At 35.8% G+C, this 20,569-nt stretch overlaps 2 protein-coding genes and 1 long non-coding RNA gene across 10 annotated transcripts in view; 1 reads left to right on the top strand and 2 right to left on the bottom strand.

Moving 5' to 3' along the window:
* The window catches only part of LOC106067079 (uncharacterized), a 242,612-nt gene that overhangs the window by 2,620 nt on the left and 219,423 nt on the right, over positions 1–20,569 (bottom strand). The window contains exons 1-2 of one of the 3 annotated variants that reach the window (XM_056041740.1): positions 1,643–2,661; positions 555–829 (exon numbers count right to left, since the gene is read on the bottom strand). The exons of 1 other annotated variant lie outside the window; for it this stretch is intronic. In XM_056041740.1, coding sequence (XP_055897715.1) covers positions 555–807 — 253 coding nt within the window. In that variant the 5' untranslated portion in view covers positions 808–829; positions 1,643–2,661. Of the gene's footprint in view, positions 1–554; positions 2,662–20,569 lie in introns of those variants that run through there. One more of the 3 variants, XM_056041741.1, reaches the window with a different exon arrangement.
* Positions 2,777–12,924, bottom strand: LOC106069032 (uncharacterized). 6 transcript variants are annotated; one of them, XM_056041726.1, is made up of 4 exons: positions 12,865–12,924; positions 5,458–5,795; positions 4,805–4,931; positions 2,777–4,023 (listed from the first exon to the last, which is right to left on the bottom strand). In XM_056041726.1, the coding sequence occupies exons 2-4, from the start codon at positions 5,747–5,749 to the stop codon at positions 3,021–3,023; spliced, it is 1,422 nt and encodes a 473-aa protein (XP_055897701.1). In that variant the 5' UTR covers positions 5,750–5,795; positions 12,865–12,924; the 3' UTR covers positions 2,777–3,020. The 6 variants fall into 6 exon arrangements, with proteins under 6 accessions (XP_055897701.1, XP_013084056.2, XP_055897702.1 ...); XM_013228602.2 differs by having other exon boundaries at positions 12,565–12,923; XM_056041727.1 differs by having other exon boundaries at positions 12,829–12,923.
* On the top strand, positions 11,022–20,527 carry LOC129928250 (uncharacterized). Its single transcript, XR_008779828.1, has 3 exons — positions 11,022–11,143; positions 16,968–17,078; positions 19,554–20,527. It is a non-coding gene; the product is annotated as an uncharacterized LOC129928250 (long non-coding RNA).

The following is a 20,569-nucleotide window of genomic DNA, read 5'->3' as shown; positions in this document are numbered from 1 at the left end:
ATATATATATATATATATATATATATATATATATATATATATATATATATATATATATATATATATATAATATATTATATATTACATCTTTCTCTCTATATACATCAGTGCTTACTGTATTGTGGATGCAATGTGGCTGAATGGTTAAGAACTTGGCTTCCGAACCTGTATGACCTGGGTTTGAATCTCGATGAAGACTGGGATTTTGAATTTCGAGATTTTTAGTTCGCCTCTCAGTACAGCCAACTTTAATGGGTATCTGACTTTAGTTGGGGATAGTTAAGGCTGTTGGTCGTTATGCCGGTTACACGACACCCTGTTTATTAACCGTTGACCATAGAAACAGATGACCTTAACATCATCTGCCCTATAGACCCTATAGACCGCATGGTCTGAAGGGAGAACTTTACTTTTCTGACTGTATTGTAGCGATTGAAATACGGATAATCCAACCCAGCGTTCATGGTATTGCCCAAGCTTTGTATTTTCTTACGCTTCTTCTAAAATCCCGGTAGTCTGAAAGATCATAGGTGACACTCTTAAGTTCGACTTACCTGGAATAACTAGTATGTCTGCTAGAAGGTCGAAGAAGGCTAGATGGATGATTAATACTCTCAGTGTTCTGGTCATCTTAGTTTTGTACACTACAAGAACCAGAGTGTTTCCAGCAATGCCCACAACAATAAGTAGAGACAGGAAGACTAGAGCTGGTATGAAGTCTAGAGTTGATTCATGTTGCAGCGCTGCCAAGTACTCTTGGATTTCTTCTGGCGTGTAGTTCGTGGAGACATTACAACGAGAAGACATTTCTGTTTCTCTCACTTCAAAACTTTGCGTATTAAATTAAAAACTACAAGTAAGTTACATTAAAACACTTGACTAATTGTATATCATTACTAAGTAGGGATACATTCTATATGCTTAAAAGTTGGAGAACCAAGACTAAGATTACTGTATTGATCCTTATCGGAAATTTGTTGTGATTACAAGGACTCATGCAATCAACAACAGTAGCTCTAGTACTATTAATCAATGGAACATTACATGTGTTCAAAACAATTTGTTTTGTTTTAAAAAATCCAGCTGCAATGAAATGAAAACAGAAAGTTGATCAAATTTCGAATTAAAACAAAGTGTAGCTATAGCGCTTGTAATCAGTTCTAAATGAGAGAGATGTTTAGGGTATGGCTACACAGAAACCATCAGCTCCTAGCAAAGTTTTGAAAGACTTCTACGAACAAATGTGTGTTAACTCCAAGAGGGAGCAGTAAAAAGAGAAAAATAAAAGAGTGAGTGTAACATGACACAGAAAGGAAAAGAATGGAGAGTACAAATACATGGTAAAGAATCAGAATAACGAAATATTTCAAAGAAAAAACAAAGAAAGAAACACAAAAATAATTTCAAAGGAAGAAACACAAAGAAATAAAACAAAGACAGAAAACATAATTAAAATACAAGAAAGAAATAAAGAAAGAAAACAGGAAGAAATTGAATACAAAAAAAGAGACAAAGACACAAAACATTCAAAACGAATATATAGAAATATCGAAATATTTCAATTGAAATAAGATGAAAACCAACTATTGAAGCGGCGACAATGGTGAACGAAATGAATGTATTGTACAAACATTGTACTAACCTTCGAGTTTTTCTCCTGACAATTCAATAAAGTGTTTAAAAAAAGGTCATTGTTGTTTTATTATATGAATCATAATATACTCCTTGCTACAATATAATCATTGTCATGAGTAGCACTTATATTAAAAAGAATACACAATTATAAACATATTTAATATCACTTCAAACACCCTCCAACAAGTTTTAGATTCTTTGTCTCAGAAAACTGGCATGTATTACAAGAGTGAATCAATGCCATCATTAGGGTATGTCTCCTTTGAAGTCCAACCAAATTAAAGTTATAACTTCCTTATTCTTAATAACTCTAACATGGTTTTCATTGTGTATTAATACTTAATTCATATTTTTTGAGAGTGTGTAATTAATAAGCCAATAAAAAAAGTTAGCTAACAATGGAAACATATGGGGGGGGGGCTTAATATTCTCAAACAATAATTAATGTAATCATAGAATGATTAATACAAATATTTCCTCAATGATTTATTAACTTCACTTTTTGTTTTGCTCAGTTATAAATTTGTTCAGGTTTTCACTGCTGTGACTGACACCGTTCTTAGACCGAAACGAAAAACAAATCTTTAACTTCAAATATATTTTTATTTTGTAGAATTTTTTTAATGTAAAATCTCTCTCTCTCTCTCTCTCTCTGTCTTTTGACTTCTGACGCTTATAAAGCTTCACCTTCACCTCCCTCTGGTCTGTTGAACCTTTGTGTGCACCACACGAGATCTGTTGACCATCTGTCTTCATTCCTCTCTGTGCTTTGCCTTCAATAGAGTCTCCTATTTTGACAGGCCCATCCATTCGTTATGTTGTCTTCCTATCGCTTTCTCTGTCTGCCTCTTCTTCTTTTTCCTGGTAGTGTTCCCTGAAGGATGGTCCTGGGGACCTTGTGATATGTCCATAGAGTTTTAGTTTGCGTTCTTTGAAAGTAGCTAGCAGGTCAGCCTAGAGTTCAATCGCTGTATTCTAATCAATTTAAGAAGTTTGGAATGCATGAGCGCTTGAGTAAAGTAAATATAAGCAGAAATTTGCTCTATCTTGTTTATTATAGGTTACATTAAACATTCAAAATTGTATTTAAATTACTACATGAAATGTTTAATAATAATGAACGTCAAGATTTACAACGAAGTAATGAATAGAATGTAAGCTTTTAATAACAAAGTTTAAGTCGGTGGGTTACAAAAAAAAACGAAAAATAAATCTTCAGTGCTATTAAAAAGGACATTTTGTGAGCTTGTTTTTAATTTCTTTGCTATCAAATTGTTAGTTACTCATCCCTATCGAAGAGTTATTTTGAAATATTCCTTTTTACTATTAAATAGAAAGACAAACAAAGAACGTGCATTCTCGGTTATTTCCCTAAAGCCATATAGCTAAGACCTTTTAAGCAATTTCCAACACTCCATTCTGAATCTCCGATCTAAAAGGCTGTACACTATAGGATTGGCGAAACTGTTTAATAAATAAGAACTAAGGAACAGTTGATAGAGTGCAAGAGTCACGCCTTCCAAAGCTGCAGCTCTTTCAGCATCTATAGCCATGAAAACATTAAGTCCCAGAAATGGAAGAAAGCCAATGATAAACACCAGAGTCACAGTAAACAGCATCAGAGATGTTTTTCCAAAAATATGTCGATTTTTTATAGCATATAGGTTACGCAATGTATTGTTGTTGGTTTTGTTGACGTCATTTCTCTGGTTAAAATGAGCCTCTTTTTCATCACATTTACTAAAACCTTGACAGCTGTTAAGTTCGTCATTGGCGTCTCCCTTTGCGTCATTAGTGTCTTGATAATGGACACCGAGATTTCGATCTTGTAAAATGTTAGTTTGAGTTGTCTTAGTTGAACATTGCCAACAAAAAGTTGTGTTTTTATTTGTATTTAAGTTTGTGTTTTCTAGAACGCTGAAATCATTTTGACGACTGTAGTCAGGCTTTAACAAATCTTTTCCCTGCACAGATCTTTTTTCTGAGTCTTCCAACGATGTTTCAGTTTGGTTGGATTCTCTTTTCTCTTGGAGGTCGTTTGAAACAGTTTGAATGTATCTCTCTTGATATTTAGAAGAAGGCAATAACTTCCTCCACGTCGTTCTACCAATGCGAATGTATAAGACAGATACTAGAGTGCAGGACACACTAAAAATAAACATAAAGAACCCAGAGTTTAAACTCGGCCATATTGTCTTAACGTAGCTGTCGTCAACTTGGCAATAGCGACCAGTAATCTGTGGATTTGGAGTCTTCTTCGTTTGTGTCCCGTGAATGACGCCGTAAGGTCCAGAGATTACAAAAGCAGTCAACGTGATCCCAATGCATACGAGTTTGCTTTGCTTTATGCTGACCTGACGACCAAAAGGATGACATACCATCCTGTACCTGAAAAATACATAAAGATTATTTCTGTTTATTTATTGCAGCTTCGTTTCGACTTTCAAAATCTCTTTCAAGTTTTCATTACTTTTTTTCTTTTTTTAGATCAAAGTTAATGTCTAGATCTATTGGTGATATTTAATAATTCCAATTCGCTGTTGCAATTAACAATTCCCGGTATTAGGCTGCTAAGCACGGTGTAAACAACAAAATGTGGCTTCATCCCGTACCAATTGTAATATAAGACCTGACCTGTGACGTCGCAACATGTGGGCAGTGTAGACCAATAGCTATCTGCCACGTCACAGGTCTATAACGATGGATCTTGCTTAAACACTACCTTTCATCTCCTGGGCCAAAATGTAAACTTAAGGACACATGCGTTACGGCAGTGTGTCCCAATTTTTTTTTCTTAACGGATCACTTCGCACATTCTGAGTATTTGCGGAACACTTTGATTATTTTTAGAGAGGTTAATTTTACGTGTTGGCCTACTGGTTAATTATTTCAGTAGTTCGAGGAACACCTACTTAGGCCTTGATGAACTTCAGGGTTCATCTAAACACAGTTTGGGAAACACTGTATTATGGACCGTATTGCTGCAAGATTGTCTTCCTTCTAAATTTCCCTCTGCCGCTTTACTATTCACTGTGGGCTGAAATTGTGATGGGCCGAAAAGTACCGCGTCACGGGCCTGTTATGGTCCGTAGGAGAAAGTTTCGGTAACAATTCCTTTAAAAGAAAATAGTCATATCATGAAAAAAAAATATATGTATGTATATCTCACCTTGTTGCTGCTATGGCAACAAGTATCCCTGCTGACGACAGTACAACCGAAGCGTTGAGATATTTTTGAAGTTTACACAAAATTGGCAAGTCACAATTCCAGATGTGTAATAAGTCATACATTTTCCCTGCAGACGATATTGAAAACATAAGAAGAACTTAACACTCGTGGTCTTAGCGACTAAATAGCTCGATGTAGTAGATGTAACTCTTGGTCCTGTAAAACGTACTGCCACTAAAAATGGTCACCACTCCAATACAGCACACCCATGTTTGTATATGGGGTGGTGGTGGGGGAACATTTTTTTCCAGCTTGGAACTATTTAGCGGCCATCTTTGAATCGCCGTCCTCTCCCTAAGCTATACAATGAGATAACCCACTGTTAATCAAAGTCGCTTTTGTGTTGTCAATCTAATTGCACCCACTTCTGGTCATTTGCATAGCCTTACTACGATGAGGCCTTAAGAGCTTGTTAAGTTAGCAACTTATCTACCGTCTCCTAATCCTAATTCAGGGACATTTTATTCAAACTCGCTGGTACCATTACTTACCACTAAAATAGACAATACTTACATAGACAATATTAGCACACATAAGCAATGCCACGGCATATGGAAACATTGACATGGCAATGCTACGTAGGCAATACTTACAAGGTATAACAATTGTGTTGATGATCAGGTCAAATATTGCCATGACCACCATGAAGAGTCTCAAGGATGTAGTAGTCATCTTGCTGCAATATACTATTATGACCATACAATTTCCGAAGAAACCAACAAAAACGATGATTGACATGTAGACAAATGTTGGTATATAGGCAAGTGTTGATTGGTACTGCAGTTCCGACAGATAGTGTTGTATCTCTTCTAATGTATAGTTTTGAGAGTTGGTCTTACCTGGAGTCGTTAGTGTGGACATAATGAGATTGCACTCATGTGGCATATTTCATTACATTGCTTTTTTAAAGTTCATCTCATTGGATTGAGGACTAAATAGAATAAAATGTATAAATTATTAAATATTTTTTTTTTACAAATTGTAGTCATTGTTTATTTATTTATTTTCTGTACTTGACGAAAGGCCTAGTAGCTAAAATGTTTGTTGGATTTCATTTGGTCCAGTAAAGTCCAGTCTATTTAGGTATATGAATCTTTAACTTACCCTTACCATTATAGTAATAAAATCAATTTTATGCTGTATGCTATATGTCAGTGCTTCTCAATCTAATGCCTCGTTAGACGAAAAATAATTTCGTACACCTTCCCCTTTGCTTGAAAACTTTAATACATTTCCAAGTTAGTTTTTAACATATTGTTATGACTTTGTCATGCGCACCGCCATCCAAGATAGTGCAGAAAGAAGGTGCGCACTATCAGTGACCAGACAAGTCGGATGTTGACATAAGAGACAAACGATTTCCGCTCAAGTAGAGAGTCAATATGGAGATGCTGTACTCAAGGCAGATGCCCTTTGTGTTTGTCATGTCTCTATGTAAATAAACGTATATGTCCTCGTTGAGTTGCCTCACTTAAGTTATTACAATTGGTTGTCAGAAGTGGAATTTATAGGCAACTCAACGAGAGGAGGTAGGATTAGATCTCTATGGCATCGTTGAAGCTATTACATCAGCTCTTAATTAAAGAGCTAAGACAAGAGCTTCGAGACCGAGGATTAAAACCTGTCGGTAGCAGGGAAACGCTCAAGGCTCGTCTGCGGCAAGCTCTGATCGATGAAGAGGAAGATCCGGAGACCTATCAATTTGAAATTGAGCCTGGGATTGTTGATGTAATGGGCAAGATCCAAGACTGTGGCGATGCATTAAAGGAACAATTGAACATGATTAGGAATATGATGAGGAGTATGATGTGGAACAAAGTAGATGAAAGTGTGTTGCCAGTAGAAGGTCAAATAGACCTAAGTGATAACATTGTGTCGCAAGCAAAAGGAGGAATAAACTCGTTAGGGAAGGAGCAGTTGCCTGGTCAGGACTGTGGCTGCACAAACAGTGGTGATGGAGGCGCTGGGGATTGGAGCGCCGTCTGTGACTGTGTTGTGGGCAAGTCTGTCGCGGGTGACTTTCAAGGCAAGAAACGTGACGACGATTGCTTCGACGATCTGAACGGTATGTTTCAAATCGAAAGGAAAGAAACAAATGAAGAAACAAGAGAAGTCTGTTATGTGCCTGAAGTGTTTGTTCCTGTTGCACCTGTTACCAGTATCTCGGTAAGCCGGAAAGATCAAGACAACGTTGGGTCTGCGTCCAAGCTTTCTGCTGTGGACCTTAAAGACCTCTGTTTATCTGTCAGTACCTTTGGCGAGAATTCAAACCATGAAAGCCTGAAGACCGTTTCTGATTCCTTGCCTTGGATGTCGTCGGGTGAAATTACGAATACGGGCCCCAACAATGGCCGAGACAGAAACAACGAATTGGACTTTGGCAGCGGCATAAGAGAGAACTCGATGCTTGGCAACTGCATCCAGGCGATTGACTTGAACTGTCTATGCGGCGTCCTGCGGGGAAAGTGCCCATGCCAAGAAACCCAGCTACAAGATCTGAACTTGACAGAAATGTGTACTTCTGCCCACATCAGTGAGAGTGACTTGAACGGTTGTGAATTAATTCCAGCGAAAACTATGTGGCTGAAACCATGGCTAGCTGTGGGCCTACAACTGTGTCACAACACGTCCATGGAAAAGGTCCGCTGACTCAGCGTCTTAGAACAACAACCCTGGAATCTACGGTGATCGCCACAACATCCATTTGTGTTACGTGGCTGGCAATCCTGACCTCCACTAACTCACCATGTGTCAGCTGGCTGGCATCAGCGACTATCGTCATGAGGTCGAAGCAGCGACCACGATATCGCCCCAAGCGTAGACTGGCCAACTGGAAGAAGAGGAAGCGACGACCACGATATCGCCTCAAGCGTAGACTTGCCAACTGGAAGAAGAGGAAGCGACGACCACGATATCGCCTCAAGCGTAGACTGGCCAACTGGAAGAAGAGGAAGCGACGACCACGGGAAACTGTTCAGATGGCTTTGTGGGCAACAGACACCCTAACGTCTGTGGTTCCCACCGATCGACCTCCACCTGAAATGTCAAAGCTCCACTGCACTGTTTCTTTTCGGGACGAAAAGTGCTAAGACGGGGGCAATGTTATGACTTTGTCATGCGCACCGCCATCCAAGATAGTGCAGAAAGAAGGTGCGAACTATCAGTGACCAGACAAGTCGGATGTTGACATAAGAGACAAACGATTTCCGCCCAAGTAGAGAGTCAATATGGAGATGCTGTACTCAAGGCAGATGCCCCTTTGTGTTTGTCATGTCTCCGTGTAAATAAACGTCTATGTCCTCGTTGAGTTGCCTCACTTAAGTTATTACAATATGTAGTAGCCTTATGTTTGGATTGCATATTTCAAACGATGAAAGTTTATAAATGAAGTCCGTTTTAGTATTTTTAGAGGGTGGGAATTTGGGTGGTTAGGGTTACTGAATTCTGGAATTTGTAGAGGAATGCAGGTTCCCACACCCTACTCGTAATGGGGTCCACGGGTGCGCTAGAAACTCTTGTTAATTAAGAAGTTTCGGGTCTGAATCACTGCGCCAAGCATTTCCTGAGTTATAAACTATTTTCAAAAAATAAAAAAGTACATAAAGTTTAAGTAAGAGGGGAGGGTGTGGAACTGGCCATTTTTCTTCGTTCTGAGCTGCAGAAATGAATTCTCAATGTGTCCAGCGTACATACATCCTAGCAAAGAAAAACAAAAAAAGACTAAGGCAGCACTGACCGATACTAAAATACCCGAAAACCTCTATCGTCCAATCCTCGTGTGCCCTAAGACGCACTAGCGGATCCAGAACTTTGGAGTGGGGGGGGGGCGATTTTTTTCCAAACCCTAACCCTAACGCCCAGTAAACCCTAACCCTACGCATAAACGTGCATACAGCGCGCGCGCGCGCGCACACACACACACGCACACACATATATATGTATATATATATATATATATATATATATATATATATATATATATATATATATATATATATATATATATATATATCAATATGAGAATAAAAAAAGCAGCATTTCTCAACCTTCGGCGAAAACCAAAACAACTGGGGCAGCGCTATAAGGTTCTCTGGTGAAGTTCGGGGCGAAGCCCCGACGCCATAAGCGTTTTCTTGCTTTTTTCACTGCAGAAACGCATTCTCCTGACAAGTACAGCTCATTATTCATCAATGGAGTTCGGGGCGAAGCCCCGACGCCATAAGCGTTTTCTTGCTTTTTTGACTGCAGATACGCATTCTCCTGACAAGTACAGCTCATTCTTCACAATGTAGTTCGGGGCGAAGCCCCGACGCCAAAAGCGTTTTCTTGCTTTTTTCACTGCAGAAACGCATTCTCCTGACAAGTACAGCTCATTATTCATAAATGGAGTTCGGGGCGAAGCCCCGACGCCAAAAGCGTTTTCTTGCATTCTTCATTGCAGAAACGCATTCTCCTGACATCTACAACTCATTACCCATTACGCCAAAAGCGTTTTCTTGCATTCTTCTCTGCAGAAACGTATTCTCCTGACATCTACAACTCATTACTTATAAATGGAGTTCGGGGCGAAGCCCCGACGCCAAAAGCGTTTTCTTGCATTCTTCACTGCAGAAACGCATTCTCCTGACCTGAAGCTCATTATTCATACTATTAAAAAACGACCTTTCGAATAATGTTGTACTTGAAAAATATTCTAATTTGTATTTATAGACCCATAATACATTGCAAATAAAACCGATTTGTTCCTTGAAAAGATAGGATACTCCACGTATTTAGATTTTTGCTTTGAGGATCGCCGCCGAAAAAAAACTTATTCGATAAATAGTATTCAAGAAAACTCTAGCATAAATTGTGAGTGATAGTCCCAAATTTATTTAGCTAGAAAATTATCAGATTGAGTAAAGGTTGGGAAAAGGTGACTATGAAAATGTTATTTGAGTCTAGAACTCATGTCAATCATGACTCTTCTACAGAAAAATTTCGTTTGAATTCTAACTTTTCCAATGCAAAGTCTTTCTTAAAATACTTATGATAACTTCATGTGAAATTACAAAAACTCTGTCTGGAAATGGGAATGGCGGTAGAGTGAAAACGATTAATCCTCGCTCCTTTACTAATTTCTGCTAAAGATTGCATTTGGCATTAAAGAATAGGTATAAGAATTTAATTTATAGTATATATAAATTATATTAGTGACAGATTTTTTAAATTTTGTAATTTCTTAACAATAATACAAAAAGAAAAAGTATTGATTTGTCCGATGGGGGAAATGCGATTGCATGTATCGCCCCTCCCACCTGGTACAACCCTTTTTCATTTAAATTTTCTAATGATACAATTTGAGATTAGGGTGTGGTACGACATTTTTACAATGGGTCAAATATCAATACGTAGTTTATATTATATAGATATTCAACTAATTTTATTCACAAACTATGATTCTCCACAAAAATAGGACCGCCCCCCCCAGCACTCAGAGGGCTAGAGTGGGGAGGGCAGTACTTGCAATCGCCCCCCCCCCTCACCCCACCGAATCGGCCAAAATACCAGAAAGGGAGCGACATAATATAAAATTTATATATTAATTCAACTAATTTTGTTCACAAACTATGATTTCTCAATAAAAACGGACCGCCCCCCCCCCACTCAAAGGGTTTAGGTGGGAAGGACAGAAGAGGTATTCGTCCCCTCCCCCCACCAATCGGCAAACAGGGAACGACATAATATAAAGATCGGTTAAAATATCAATAACAAGTTACAAGGATATAGATATTTAATTGATTTTGTTAGCAGGCTGTGATTTCTTACAAATAAATTGGACCGCCCCCCCACTCGAAAGTTAAGGGGGGGGGGGCGGGATTGATACCATCGCCCCCTCCCGACCCCACCAAATCGGCCAACATACTAGAGGGGGGGGGCGAAATAATCTAAAAATAGGTTGAAATATAAATAATTAGTATATATTTTTAACATAAGTAATAAATTCGTATACAAATTGTGTGAATCCTATACTAAAGTTCGTCCGCCCCCCCCCCCCCTTCGGGGGGGGGGGGTCGGCCGAGTGGGGGGGGGGGGCGATCGCCCCTACCGCCCCCCCCCCCTGGATCCGCCAGTGCTAAGACGTGTGGTAGTGTAGACATGACATCGACAGAACGACATAACACAGTCGGAAGCCATTGGACCGTTCTGAAGTCAAAATGTGCTATAGAGGAGACTTTTCGAAAAGCTTCTACCAGAATTAAACTCGTGCGCTGATATTGAGGACTCTGTTAGGAAAAGGTATGTAATTTATAATCTTGTTAAGAAATCTCTTACTTAAATTACCGGTATCTAATTTGTATAAAAGGTAAACGAATAAGTTTATTTGAACTAAAGTCCTCCTTTATGAAGCTAGCTGATAGTGGTCTATCAATGAGTAATTGTACTTTTGTAACCAAAGATATACATAAACTGTCCAATGTCTAGGGACATTGTTCAAGTGGCGTAGCTAGTGATTTTGGACCTCTTTGAATCCTGACATTTTGACATTTGACATTATGATATGAGATAATGGCATTATATTTAATGTAAAAACACATTTCAGCCACTCGTTGGAGCCCCACTCAAGTGGGGCCCCCTGTGAATTTTTTAATTTGGACTCTCCCTCCCCCCACCCTAGCTAGGCCACTGTTTTCTAACTACGTGTTCAGAGTCCTAAGTCTTGAAACTGATTCATTTCCAAAACTAGATTCATAGCTACATTTTTTAGCACCTCGAACGTATTCGCACACCCTTCAAAAGTGTCAAACAGTTTGAGAAACGCTGAAATAAATATTACTTTCATGACGTACATTGGAGACTGAGAGAATTGCTCATATTTGTATCAACATGAGTAGAGATTATTGAGAGAATTGCTCATATTTGTATCAACATGAGTAGAGATTATTGAGAGAATTGCTCATATTTATATAAATACGAGTAGAGATTATTGAGAGAATTGCTCATATTTGTATCAATACGAGTAGAGATTATTGAGAGAATTGCTCATATTTGTATCAACATGAGTAGAGATTATTGAGAGAATTGCTCATATTTGTATCAATACGAGTAGAGATTATTGAGAGAGTTGCTCATATTTGTATCAGTATGAGTAGAGATTATTGAGAGAGTTGCTCATATTTGTATCAGTATGAGTAGAGATTATTGAGAGAGTTGCTCATATTTGTATCAGTATGAGTAGAGATTATTGAGAGAGTTGCTCATATTTGTATCAGTATGAGTAGAGATTATTGAGAGAGTTGCTCATATTTGTATCAGTATGAGTAGAGATTATTGAGAGAGTTGCTCATATTTGTATCAGTATGAGTAGAGATTATTGAGAGAGTTGCTCATATTTGTATCAGTATGAGTAGAGATTATTGAGAGAATTGCTCATATTTGTACCAACAAGAGCTGAGACTTTGTTTGTAACATTTGCGCCTCTAATTGTTACAACGAATAAACTAAGGATATGTCAGTTCATATTTTGCTTTGTCTGCTTTTATGACGCAGAAACAGATAACTCTTTAGTATACATTTCGACAATTAGCCAAGTATTAAGATTAGAATCAAGGACAATAGCGAATGCCCACTAAGGTACATGTCATATTGCAATAAATAATCAATAGACTATGAAAACTTTAAAATGGATATTGAAGTAAAAATAAAATAATGTTTCTTACTTCATTTTATGTTCAAAGACTGAAAATATAATTGAAATCTTCCAATACCTATGATCACGGCGAGATTGTGAAATACCATCACAGTATATAAAGAGATAGTTATAAACTATATCCAGTGTTCAATGCTTATAGACTCGAGACGAATCCTATACTATACCACAACAATACCCTGTCATTAGCCTGTCTAGAGATATTTATCAAAAGTAAAATAATGAACAATAATAAAATGCTTCTCAAGAGAAGACAGTCAAAAAAACGACTCACAAAAAGTTTTAAACAAATTTAGGCCGATTAACGAACCTGACTTTTGTAGGACACATGCAGGTAAATTTATTTCACCACAGGACAGTGAAATGATCAGGTAAAAAAAAAAATCCAAATTGTAAATCTGATATGTTTTAATTCCGGGTTTAAGAAATGAATCAAATACAATCAATTCTTCCTGACTGCAGTGATCCGAGACGAAATTTCTATGTTATAGAATTAAATGTATGCAACAATTATTTGCATGTCAATATCCTAGTCTCTGCATTGAAATTCATACTAATGTTTAATTGAATAATAATAACTATAAAAGACATGTCTTCCGCTATCTCGACCCAAGTAAAATATCGTTCACCATTGTAATATGGAAATAATATCAAAATATGTATATTTAGTTCAATATAATTCTTTTTCAGTTCAATATAAGACAATACATATCTATTATATTTCTATAATTATATTTTGATATTCAAAGGAATGCTTTTTTATGCCTTTGTACTCATACACTCAAATTTGCTAACATAATATTCCGTTGTTTATTTCTTATTTTTAGCTAGCTATGTTTAACAGGCTTTGCTCTGTTTTTAGTGGCTCCGGAAAGAGGAAAAGATTTGTGTGGCCCGTCTGTCCGTCTGTCCGTCCGTCCCGTTTAGATCTTAGAAACGAGAAGAGAAAATGAAAATCGGACATCATGATATTTTAGATCATTCAAAGTTCTTATGCAACGGCTACTTTTTTCTTTTTCGAAAGTAAACCATCTAATTTTTAAAATTATATATGCAAGCAGACTTTAAAAAAATTACACAACTTTTCAATGAAAAACGTCAGAGGAGGTAACTTTTTTTTAAAAGGGTCACTGACTTCTTCATTAATAACTCAAGCTTTATTCATAGATTTGCGCATTGATACAAAAAAAAATTTGCATCTAAGATCACAATAGTAAAAGTGTCAATGGTTCATTATAAAATATATTTTCCATTTATTAACTAGGCTAACGCATTGAATAGAATACTGATTCAAATATTGTTTTAAAAAAGAATTTTGATACGAACTTCGCTTTAGTTATAAGTTTCAAAAATATTGAACTACTTTTATAGCGCGCAGTTTTAACATATCCTCATTATAGGGGCCTACACTTGACAGTCTAAATAAGACTAAATAGAGCCCATATCTCGATATATTTATAATAAATGTATTAATTTTTTGAACAAAATTTTTATTATTAAAGCAATAACTTATCTTCTGAGAGCTTAGAGGTGCAGATTTATTTTTTATGTAAACAATAGTATCACATTAAGAAATGAATCGGATACGAACAGCATAATACACCATTAGTAATGGTATTAACAGGTAACAAAAGGCCTACTATTCATGATTATAACATTGGCCTAGGTCTAATAATTTTAAGATTAAATGTGTAAATTCATACGAGTTCTAGTCTAGAAATAGTAGATTCTATATCAAGATTCTATATCTAGTTCTAGATCTATATCTAGAATTAGATCTACACTTAGATCTAGATCTAGACTTAGATCAAATTCTAGACTAGACTTTGATCTAGTTCTAGACCTAGACTTAGATCTTAAATCTAGATTTAGATCTAAAACTATGTCTAGATCTAGCTAGATCTATGTCTAGTTTGTATGACAAATGGCAACGGAGATATTAATTTTTATTTTGCGAGGGGAATGTCTTTTCTTGCTAACTCACTACCTAACTGAAATAGGTCATGAATTTTATTTTTTCGTGTTGCCAATTAATCTAATTTTGTAAGAAGAATAAATCTTTTTTTAGTTTCTCTTTACTATATGTAGCCTAACATTTTATTAATTTTGAATGTATTTATAAGGTTAATAATTATTATTTAAAAAATATAAGTGTACGCTAAATGAATATATGGAAATGCTGTGGCTGGGTGGACAAGCACTTGGAACCAGAAGTCCCGTGTTCGAATCCTGGTGAAGACTCTAGGTAGACCACTTCGGGTGCCGATTTTGAGTTTGTGTTTCCACAAGTGTGGACAATGTTTGAACCCGGGACCATCGATAAATCTAAACGACAGTCCAGCGGGCAAACCGCACGACCAGGCAGACAGTCAGATTTGAAACACAGATGAATCCATGCCAATAAAAGAGCAGCTTATTGATATCCAGGGGTGGACTGGATTTCAAAATCGGCCCAGGCATTTCTATAAGTACAGCTCATAAATTGTATATCATATGATGGGCCTCCAATTATAGGCCTATCTGTTCATAAAATCATTGCGTAATTTTTTGTTTCGAATCGATAACTGTATGTATTCTCTATATCTGTATAAGGAGTATAGGTCTTATGTTGCTTTTAAATCACTATGTTTGTAAACCCTAAAAGGATGAAGCGTACTAATAGCACTGTCTACGGATGTAGGTTATAACGTTATTTTTGAAAATGTGTTAGATTAAATTAGTATTACACTGAAGGCAGTAAAAAAATTGTAACATGACGCTAATATAGCCCTTTATTTATGAGAATATTATACAATCTTTAACAATTTAATGCTTGCCATAGTGGCATTCATGAGGCCCTTTAGGCCCATTTGAGTACCGGCCCACCGGGCATTTGCCCAAATGCCCATATAGCCAGTCCGCCCCTGTTGATATCCACTAATGAAGTACATTAACTGATGTTCGGACAAGGATAGCACAAGGGCATTTGTACTTATGGGTCGATAGGTAAGCTTGAACTATATAAAGGACTCACGGATTCAAAACATTTGAGAGCCACTGACAGACTATTGTTGACGGTCGATGACTTGTAGTTCTAAACCGGTGGTAGACAACTAAACCACTGCAGGCGTATTATATCATAACTTGTAAAACTTCAAATAACTTGAGAAACTTCTTTGTGAACAAAGCTAAATAAAACTTTATTACAATATATATATATATATATATGAGCAGGTCAGTGGGAGAGAGAGAGGACCTATTCTCTGCTGCTCAACATTAAAATTTACCAACAGTAGGCAGATGTTTGCGCTACTGGGTGGGCTCAATCTGTGCACCTCGGTATGGTGACCAAGGGGCTAGAGTCGCCTAAGTAACCAGACAACTAACTATACTAACTCAACTAAATGAAAACAATACCGAAACTTTTACTTTAGGATAAATAAAACAAAAAGATACTTTATTTACATAAAAAAATAAATCAATAATAAAAAATAATATATACACTTACACTACAACTGAACTCAGCAACTAACTAAAACCCTCTAAATCTACGCTACTACAAACACTAACAAACTAACCAAACCAACTATCTACATACTGCTGACATATTCTACCATCAAAGAAAATATACACTAAAATCTATTTCACACAAAAATATACATCTCCATGACATTACTTAAATTACATTGCTTTACAAGGACAAAAGCAAAAAAAAAAAAACAACACTTCATCAGCTAAAAACACAAGAAAATACTCTTGATTCTGTACATTCTTAAATAGGTACATCAACTACTAAGCTTTAAAAAACTTTTAAACAATAGCTAAAATTGCATATAAAACTAGCTCTGGGAGCGCAAGCTCACACATATATATATATATATATATATATATATATATATATATGTCATCAAAACTGTGTGACCAATCTTGATAAAACTTGGCACAAATGTCTCTTAGATCATGGCGGAGACCGTAGTGTATGTTTAATGTCCCTACCACTACTGTCGGGCCCTAAAAATAGACAAAAAGTAACCAGTTGTATCTCTATTAAAAAATTGAAACTTTTTTTTAAACAATCCGATCAACCCGTTCCCATAGTATTTTCTAGTTGATATCACTATGTAGGATGAACGGGTAAACCAGAGATGCCTACATGCCAAAAGGGAAATGTGTATTCCCAGACCTGGAAATGTGTATTTTGAGGGGCAAATGTGTATTTTCCTAAATATAAAGAAATAGACTCATTCCAGCACGTAACATGCACGAAATGTAGCAATCCTAACACAGCATAAAGTTACAGAAGACAGTTTGTACATTTGTCAAAATATTGACACTTTTAATCTTTGTAGAATATGTTAGAATGATGACGTTCTTTTCACTTTGGAATTATTTTATGATCATAATGCCTCTAGTGTATTGTACATTCCATAATAGCACAACAAAAAATTCATTTGAAAGAATGGGAAATTTGTTACAAGTGAAAATACACTAAAACCAGATGTAATGGCTTGCTTAGCTGGATCAGTGACATCAAATTCTATAAAGGTAGTTTTGTTTATATGTAATTTCTTTAAAAGTTATCCAGACACTGAAAATATTTTATCACATTTTACCAAAAATTCTGATTTTCTTATTACAGACCATTCTTTGCAGAGATTGCAATGATAGCTTTGGCATCCTCTACAATTACTAACAAGAAACATTTTAAATTCTTAAGGCTGCTTTTTCATTCTATGTGCTATCTTTTCTGTTTTACTAAGATTTTTTTTCAAGCAGGTCATCCTAATTAGTTATTAAACTTTTTTCTAGTATAAAAGCTGGGTTATTGAGTCTGCTGAATAGCTGTTTTAAGATAGAGCTATTTGTTCTGGTTGCTGGTGCTTGAAGTTGTTTTATAAAACAGATAAGGAATCAAGAATTTAAGTTTTGTCATCATAATTAAAGCTTTTCTTTTGCCAACACACTCAGACTTGAATGCCCTTGGTTTCATTTTATGAATTTAGGACTTCATAAGTAATGAAACCTAGCTAGTGGCTAGTGACTATAACAGTAGCCCTTGATCTAACACTGAAGATTCGTTCTGCAAGTCAGTGAACATCAGTTTGATTCCCTTTGTCATGCTAAGAGAGAGATTATGCTCAACCAATATTTCTTTTATATAAAAACCTATGCCCTTCTCACTTTCATCTCAAAAGAACTCTCTCCTGAAGTCTAGATCTAGACCTATACAAAGTTAAAACAGCCACTTTTGCCCCTTTATTTATTTTAGATTCCATAAATGATCAATAAATCTCTTTATAAGTTGGCATAAATTGCTGCTTTTTAGTAGATCTATATATCCAGAGCTTTGAGCTACTAGAACAAGATCTAGTCAGTAGTCTAAATCTTTTATTAGATGTAATTTTATTTAGATTAATTCTAAATCTAAGTATAGTTAACACATGGTCACGCCTAGATCTAGAATCTAGGCTAAAATTAGATTTGGATCCTAGATCGTAATTCTAAATCTAGATTGAAGTAAATTCTATTATAGGTGCCTGACGTCGTAAAATATCTCTAGATCTAAATCTTAGCTCTAGATTCAGTCTAGAAGAATAAGAACTAATCAATCAATTCCCAATCAGTCTGAAGACTTCATATAAACTGACACATCGAATAAGGAACCCTGCTTTATTTAGACCAGTAAGATCTAGTAGGAAACATTTAACTACCCTTTTTTCGAGTGGGTGAGGATGCTGTAGTTGGGGAAATGTGTATTTTTAGATGATATACCGTACTCGCATATTTTCAAATCCATTTGCGTAGAAAATACGCAAGAAGCGTACTTGTAGGCAACTCTAAGTAAACTGATTTTCACTCTACTTTTATTTTCGTGGCAAAATTTTAAAAAATGTGAAGGCAATATTCCCATGTTTAACAGATCTTATTTCAAACGAGTAGATAAGGTATTCCAAAAACTAAAGCCCGCAAATAAAAAAAACCTGTTTCGAGTGCATCATAGAAAGGGGAGGTAACAAAGAAATATTTTTTGATTTTCTGCTCCTTAATAAGGGAAGAATTTGTTTACTTAATTTTTATTATTTTAAAACAATAACAGTTTGATTTAGCTAAAACAAATATAATTAAGATTTGTTTACTAAAAATATATTAAAACAAATATAATAATATATTAAAAAAATATTTTTGTAGTTTATTAAAATAAAAATACAAAAATAATATTTAAAAAAATAATAGATGTTCTGTATTAGAAAAAGAATAGTACATAAAATTCGAAAAATTCGCTTTTCGTTACTCAACAATCTACTTTTAAATTTTTGTCAGCGCTTTAAGTGCTATTTTATACTTTAGATATATAAACGGAAATGCATTGTCATCATCCATTATAATGGAGAAGGAACATTTGAACACACCATACTTGATAACAATAATAGGACGGATATGGGCGTAGGCTTACGAGAAAATATGTTTATGATCAATCAGGAGTTTTAGGAGTAATAAATTGTAAAGACACATTCCTAAACCTACACATCGAGAGAGATGGGAATTACATACTTATTAGCTGGACGACCCTTATTATAATTAGGACTACTATCCATCCATCCGAGTGACATTACTGCCCACGGAGTGCACTGGCTTGCTTCAACACATCCTGATTATTTCCAGTGCTTTTCTTCTCCATGCCCAACCTTAAAAAGGAATGCAATATGATAATACACCACGTTATTCAGACATCTACACTTGCTATTCGATAATTTTTTAAAACATCAGATATAAGATAAGATAAAATAATTTTATTGATCCAATCAAACGGAAATTCAGTTTGACTACAATTGACAACCTCAGCGTAACTACTTTACAAAAACAATATGGATGAAAAATTCGAACAACATTCACTCACAAAACATATACACATTCACAACCAGCGCTTTATGAGTTTGACTTCTATGTACTTCTCGATGACGAAAGCTGATCTTATAACACTCTGAGCGATAATGGAGTTTTTAAATTTTTCTGTTTTAGTCCTAATGGAAAGGAGACGACCACTTGATCTTATGTTACACTGGTATAATGGGTGCAGGTTGCTTTAAGAATCGCGAGTGTTTTGGATATGCATCTTTCTTGGAAAAGCTCTTCAAGAGATGGTAGCTGTATTTGAGTGATATGTGTACAGACTTGTTTTAATAATGTTTTAATAATGTGAAATGTATTTTACAATACTCAAGTACTATTTCCAATGTCTATAGTTTTTTTTTGTCAGTGTTTGTGTATGTATGTATGTATGCATAATTTTCACTTTTATATTTGGAACAATTTAAATACAAGAATAAAACTGTCTAAATGCTCATTTGAAATGGGAGGTAATCTAGACATGGACTTTAGAAGCAGGACTTTATTGGGTTATATCCCCTTGACTACATGTCCCGAGAATTCAGGGATATCGACATCAAGGGACGTAATTCGGAATATATGTGGCTTAAAAACGTGACAATTTTGTAATTGCACTCCTTTGAAAACATGTTAAAACTAAGAGACAATGAGGAGTGTATAAAAGGAAAAAAGAAAAGCTCAGATTTAGATACAATTTCAGAAAGATCTAATACCTAATATTTAAAATATCTAATATAGCTAATATTTAAACTTGAATGTCAGCATAAAGAGAGCTGTCCCCAAAAAACGCTTTAAATATCAAAATACTTGACAACTTCCGTTCACTGACATTAAAGAGAGCACTTAGCTGAAAGCGACTCCCAAAGTTATAAGGTGGAGATCTCTCACAAAGGCCTTGGGAAACACATTTGAGATCAATTTGGGATCAAAAATGAAATCTACAGGTGAAGACAGACGTAGAGAACATCATACCACCAAGTTTATGTCTGTGTTAAAGAAAAAGCCTCAGGCCTATAGAATATTAAATGTAACATGACCTTTATACCCAATGTCTGGCTTTGTTCAAATGATCGAATGAAATCGTGTGATTTCGTCCCTGGAAAAAAAGTGTTAAGTGGCTAAGGGATTAAGTAAGCGGGACTGCATAG

Source organism: Biomphalaria glabrata, chromosome 9, assembly GCF_947242115.1.
Source record: "Biomphalaria glabrata chromosome 9, xgBioGlab47.1, whole genome shotgun sequence".
Taxonomy (NCBI): Eukaryota; Metazoa; Mollusca; class Gastropoda; family Planorbidae; genus Biomphalaria; species Biomphalaria glabrata.
This window is presented reverse-complemented; position numbering and strand designations above follow the sequence as displayed.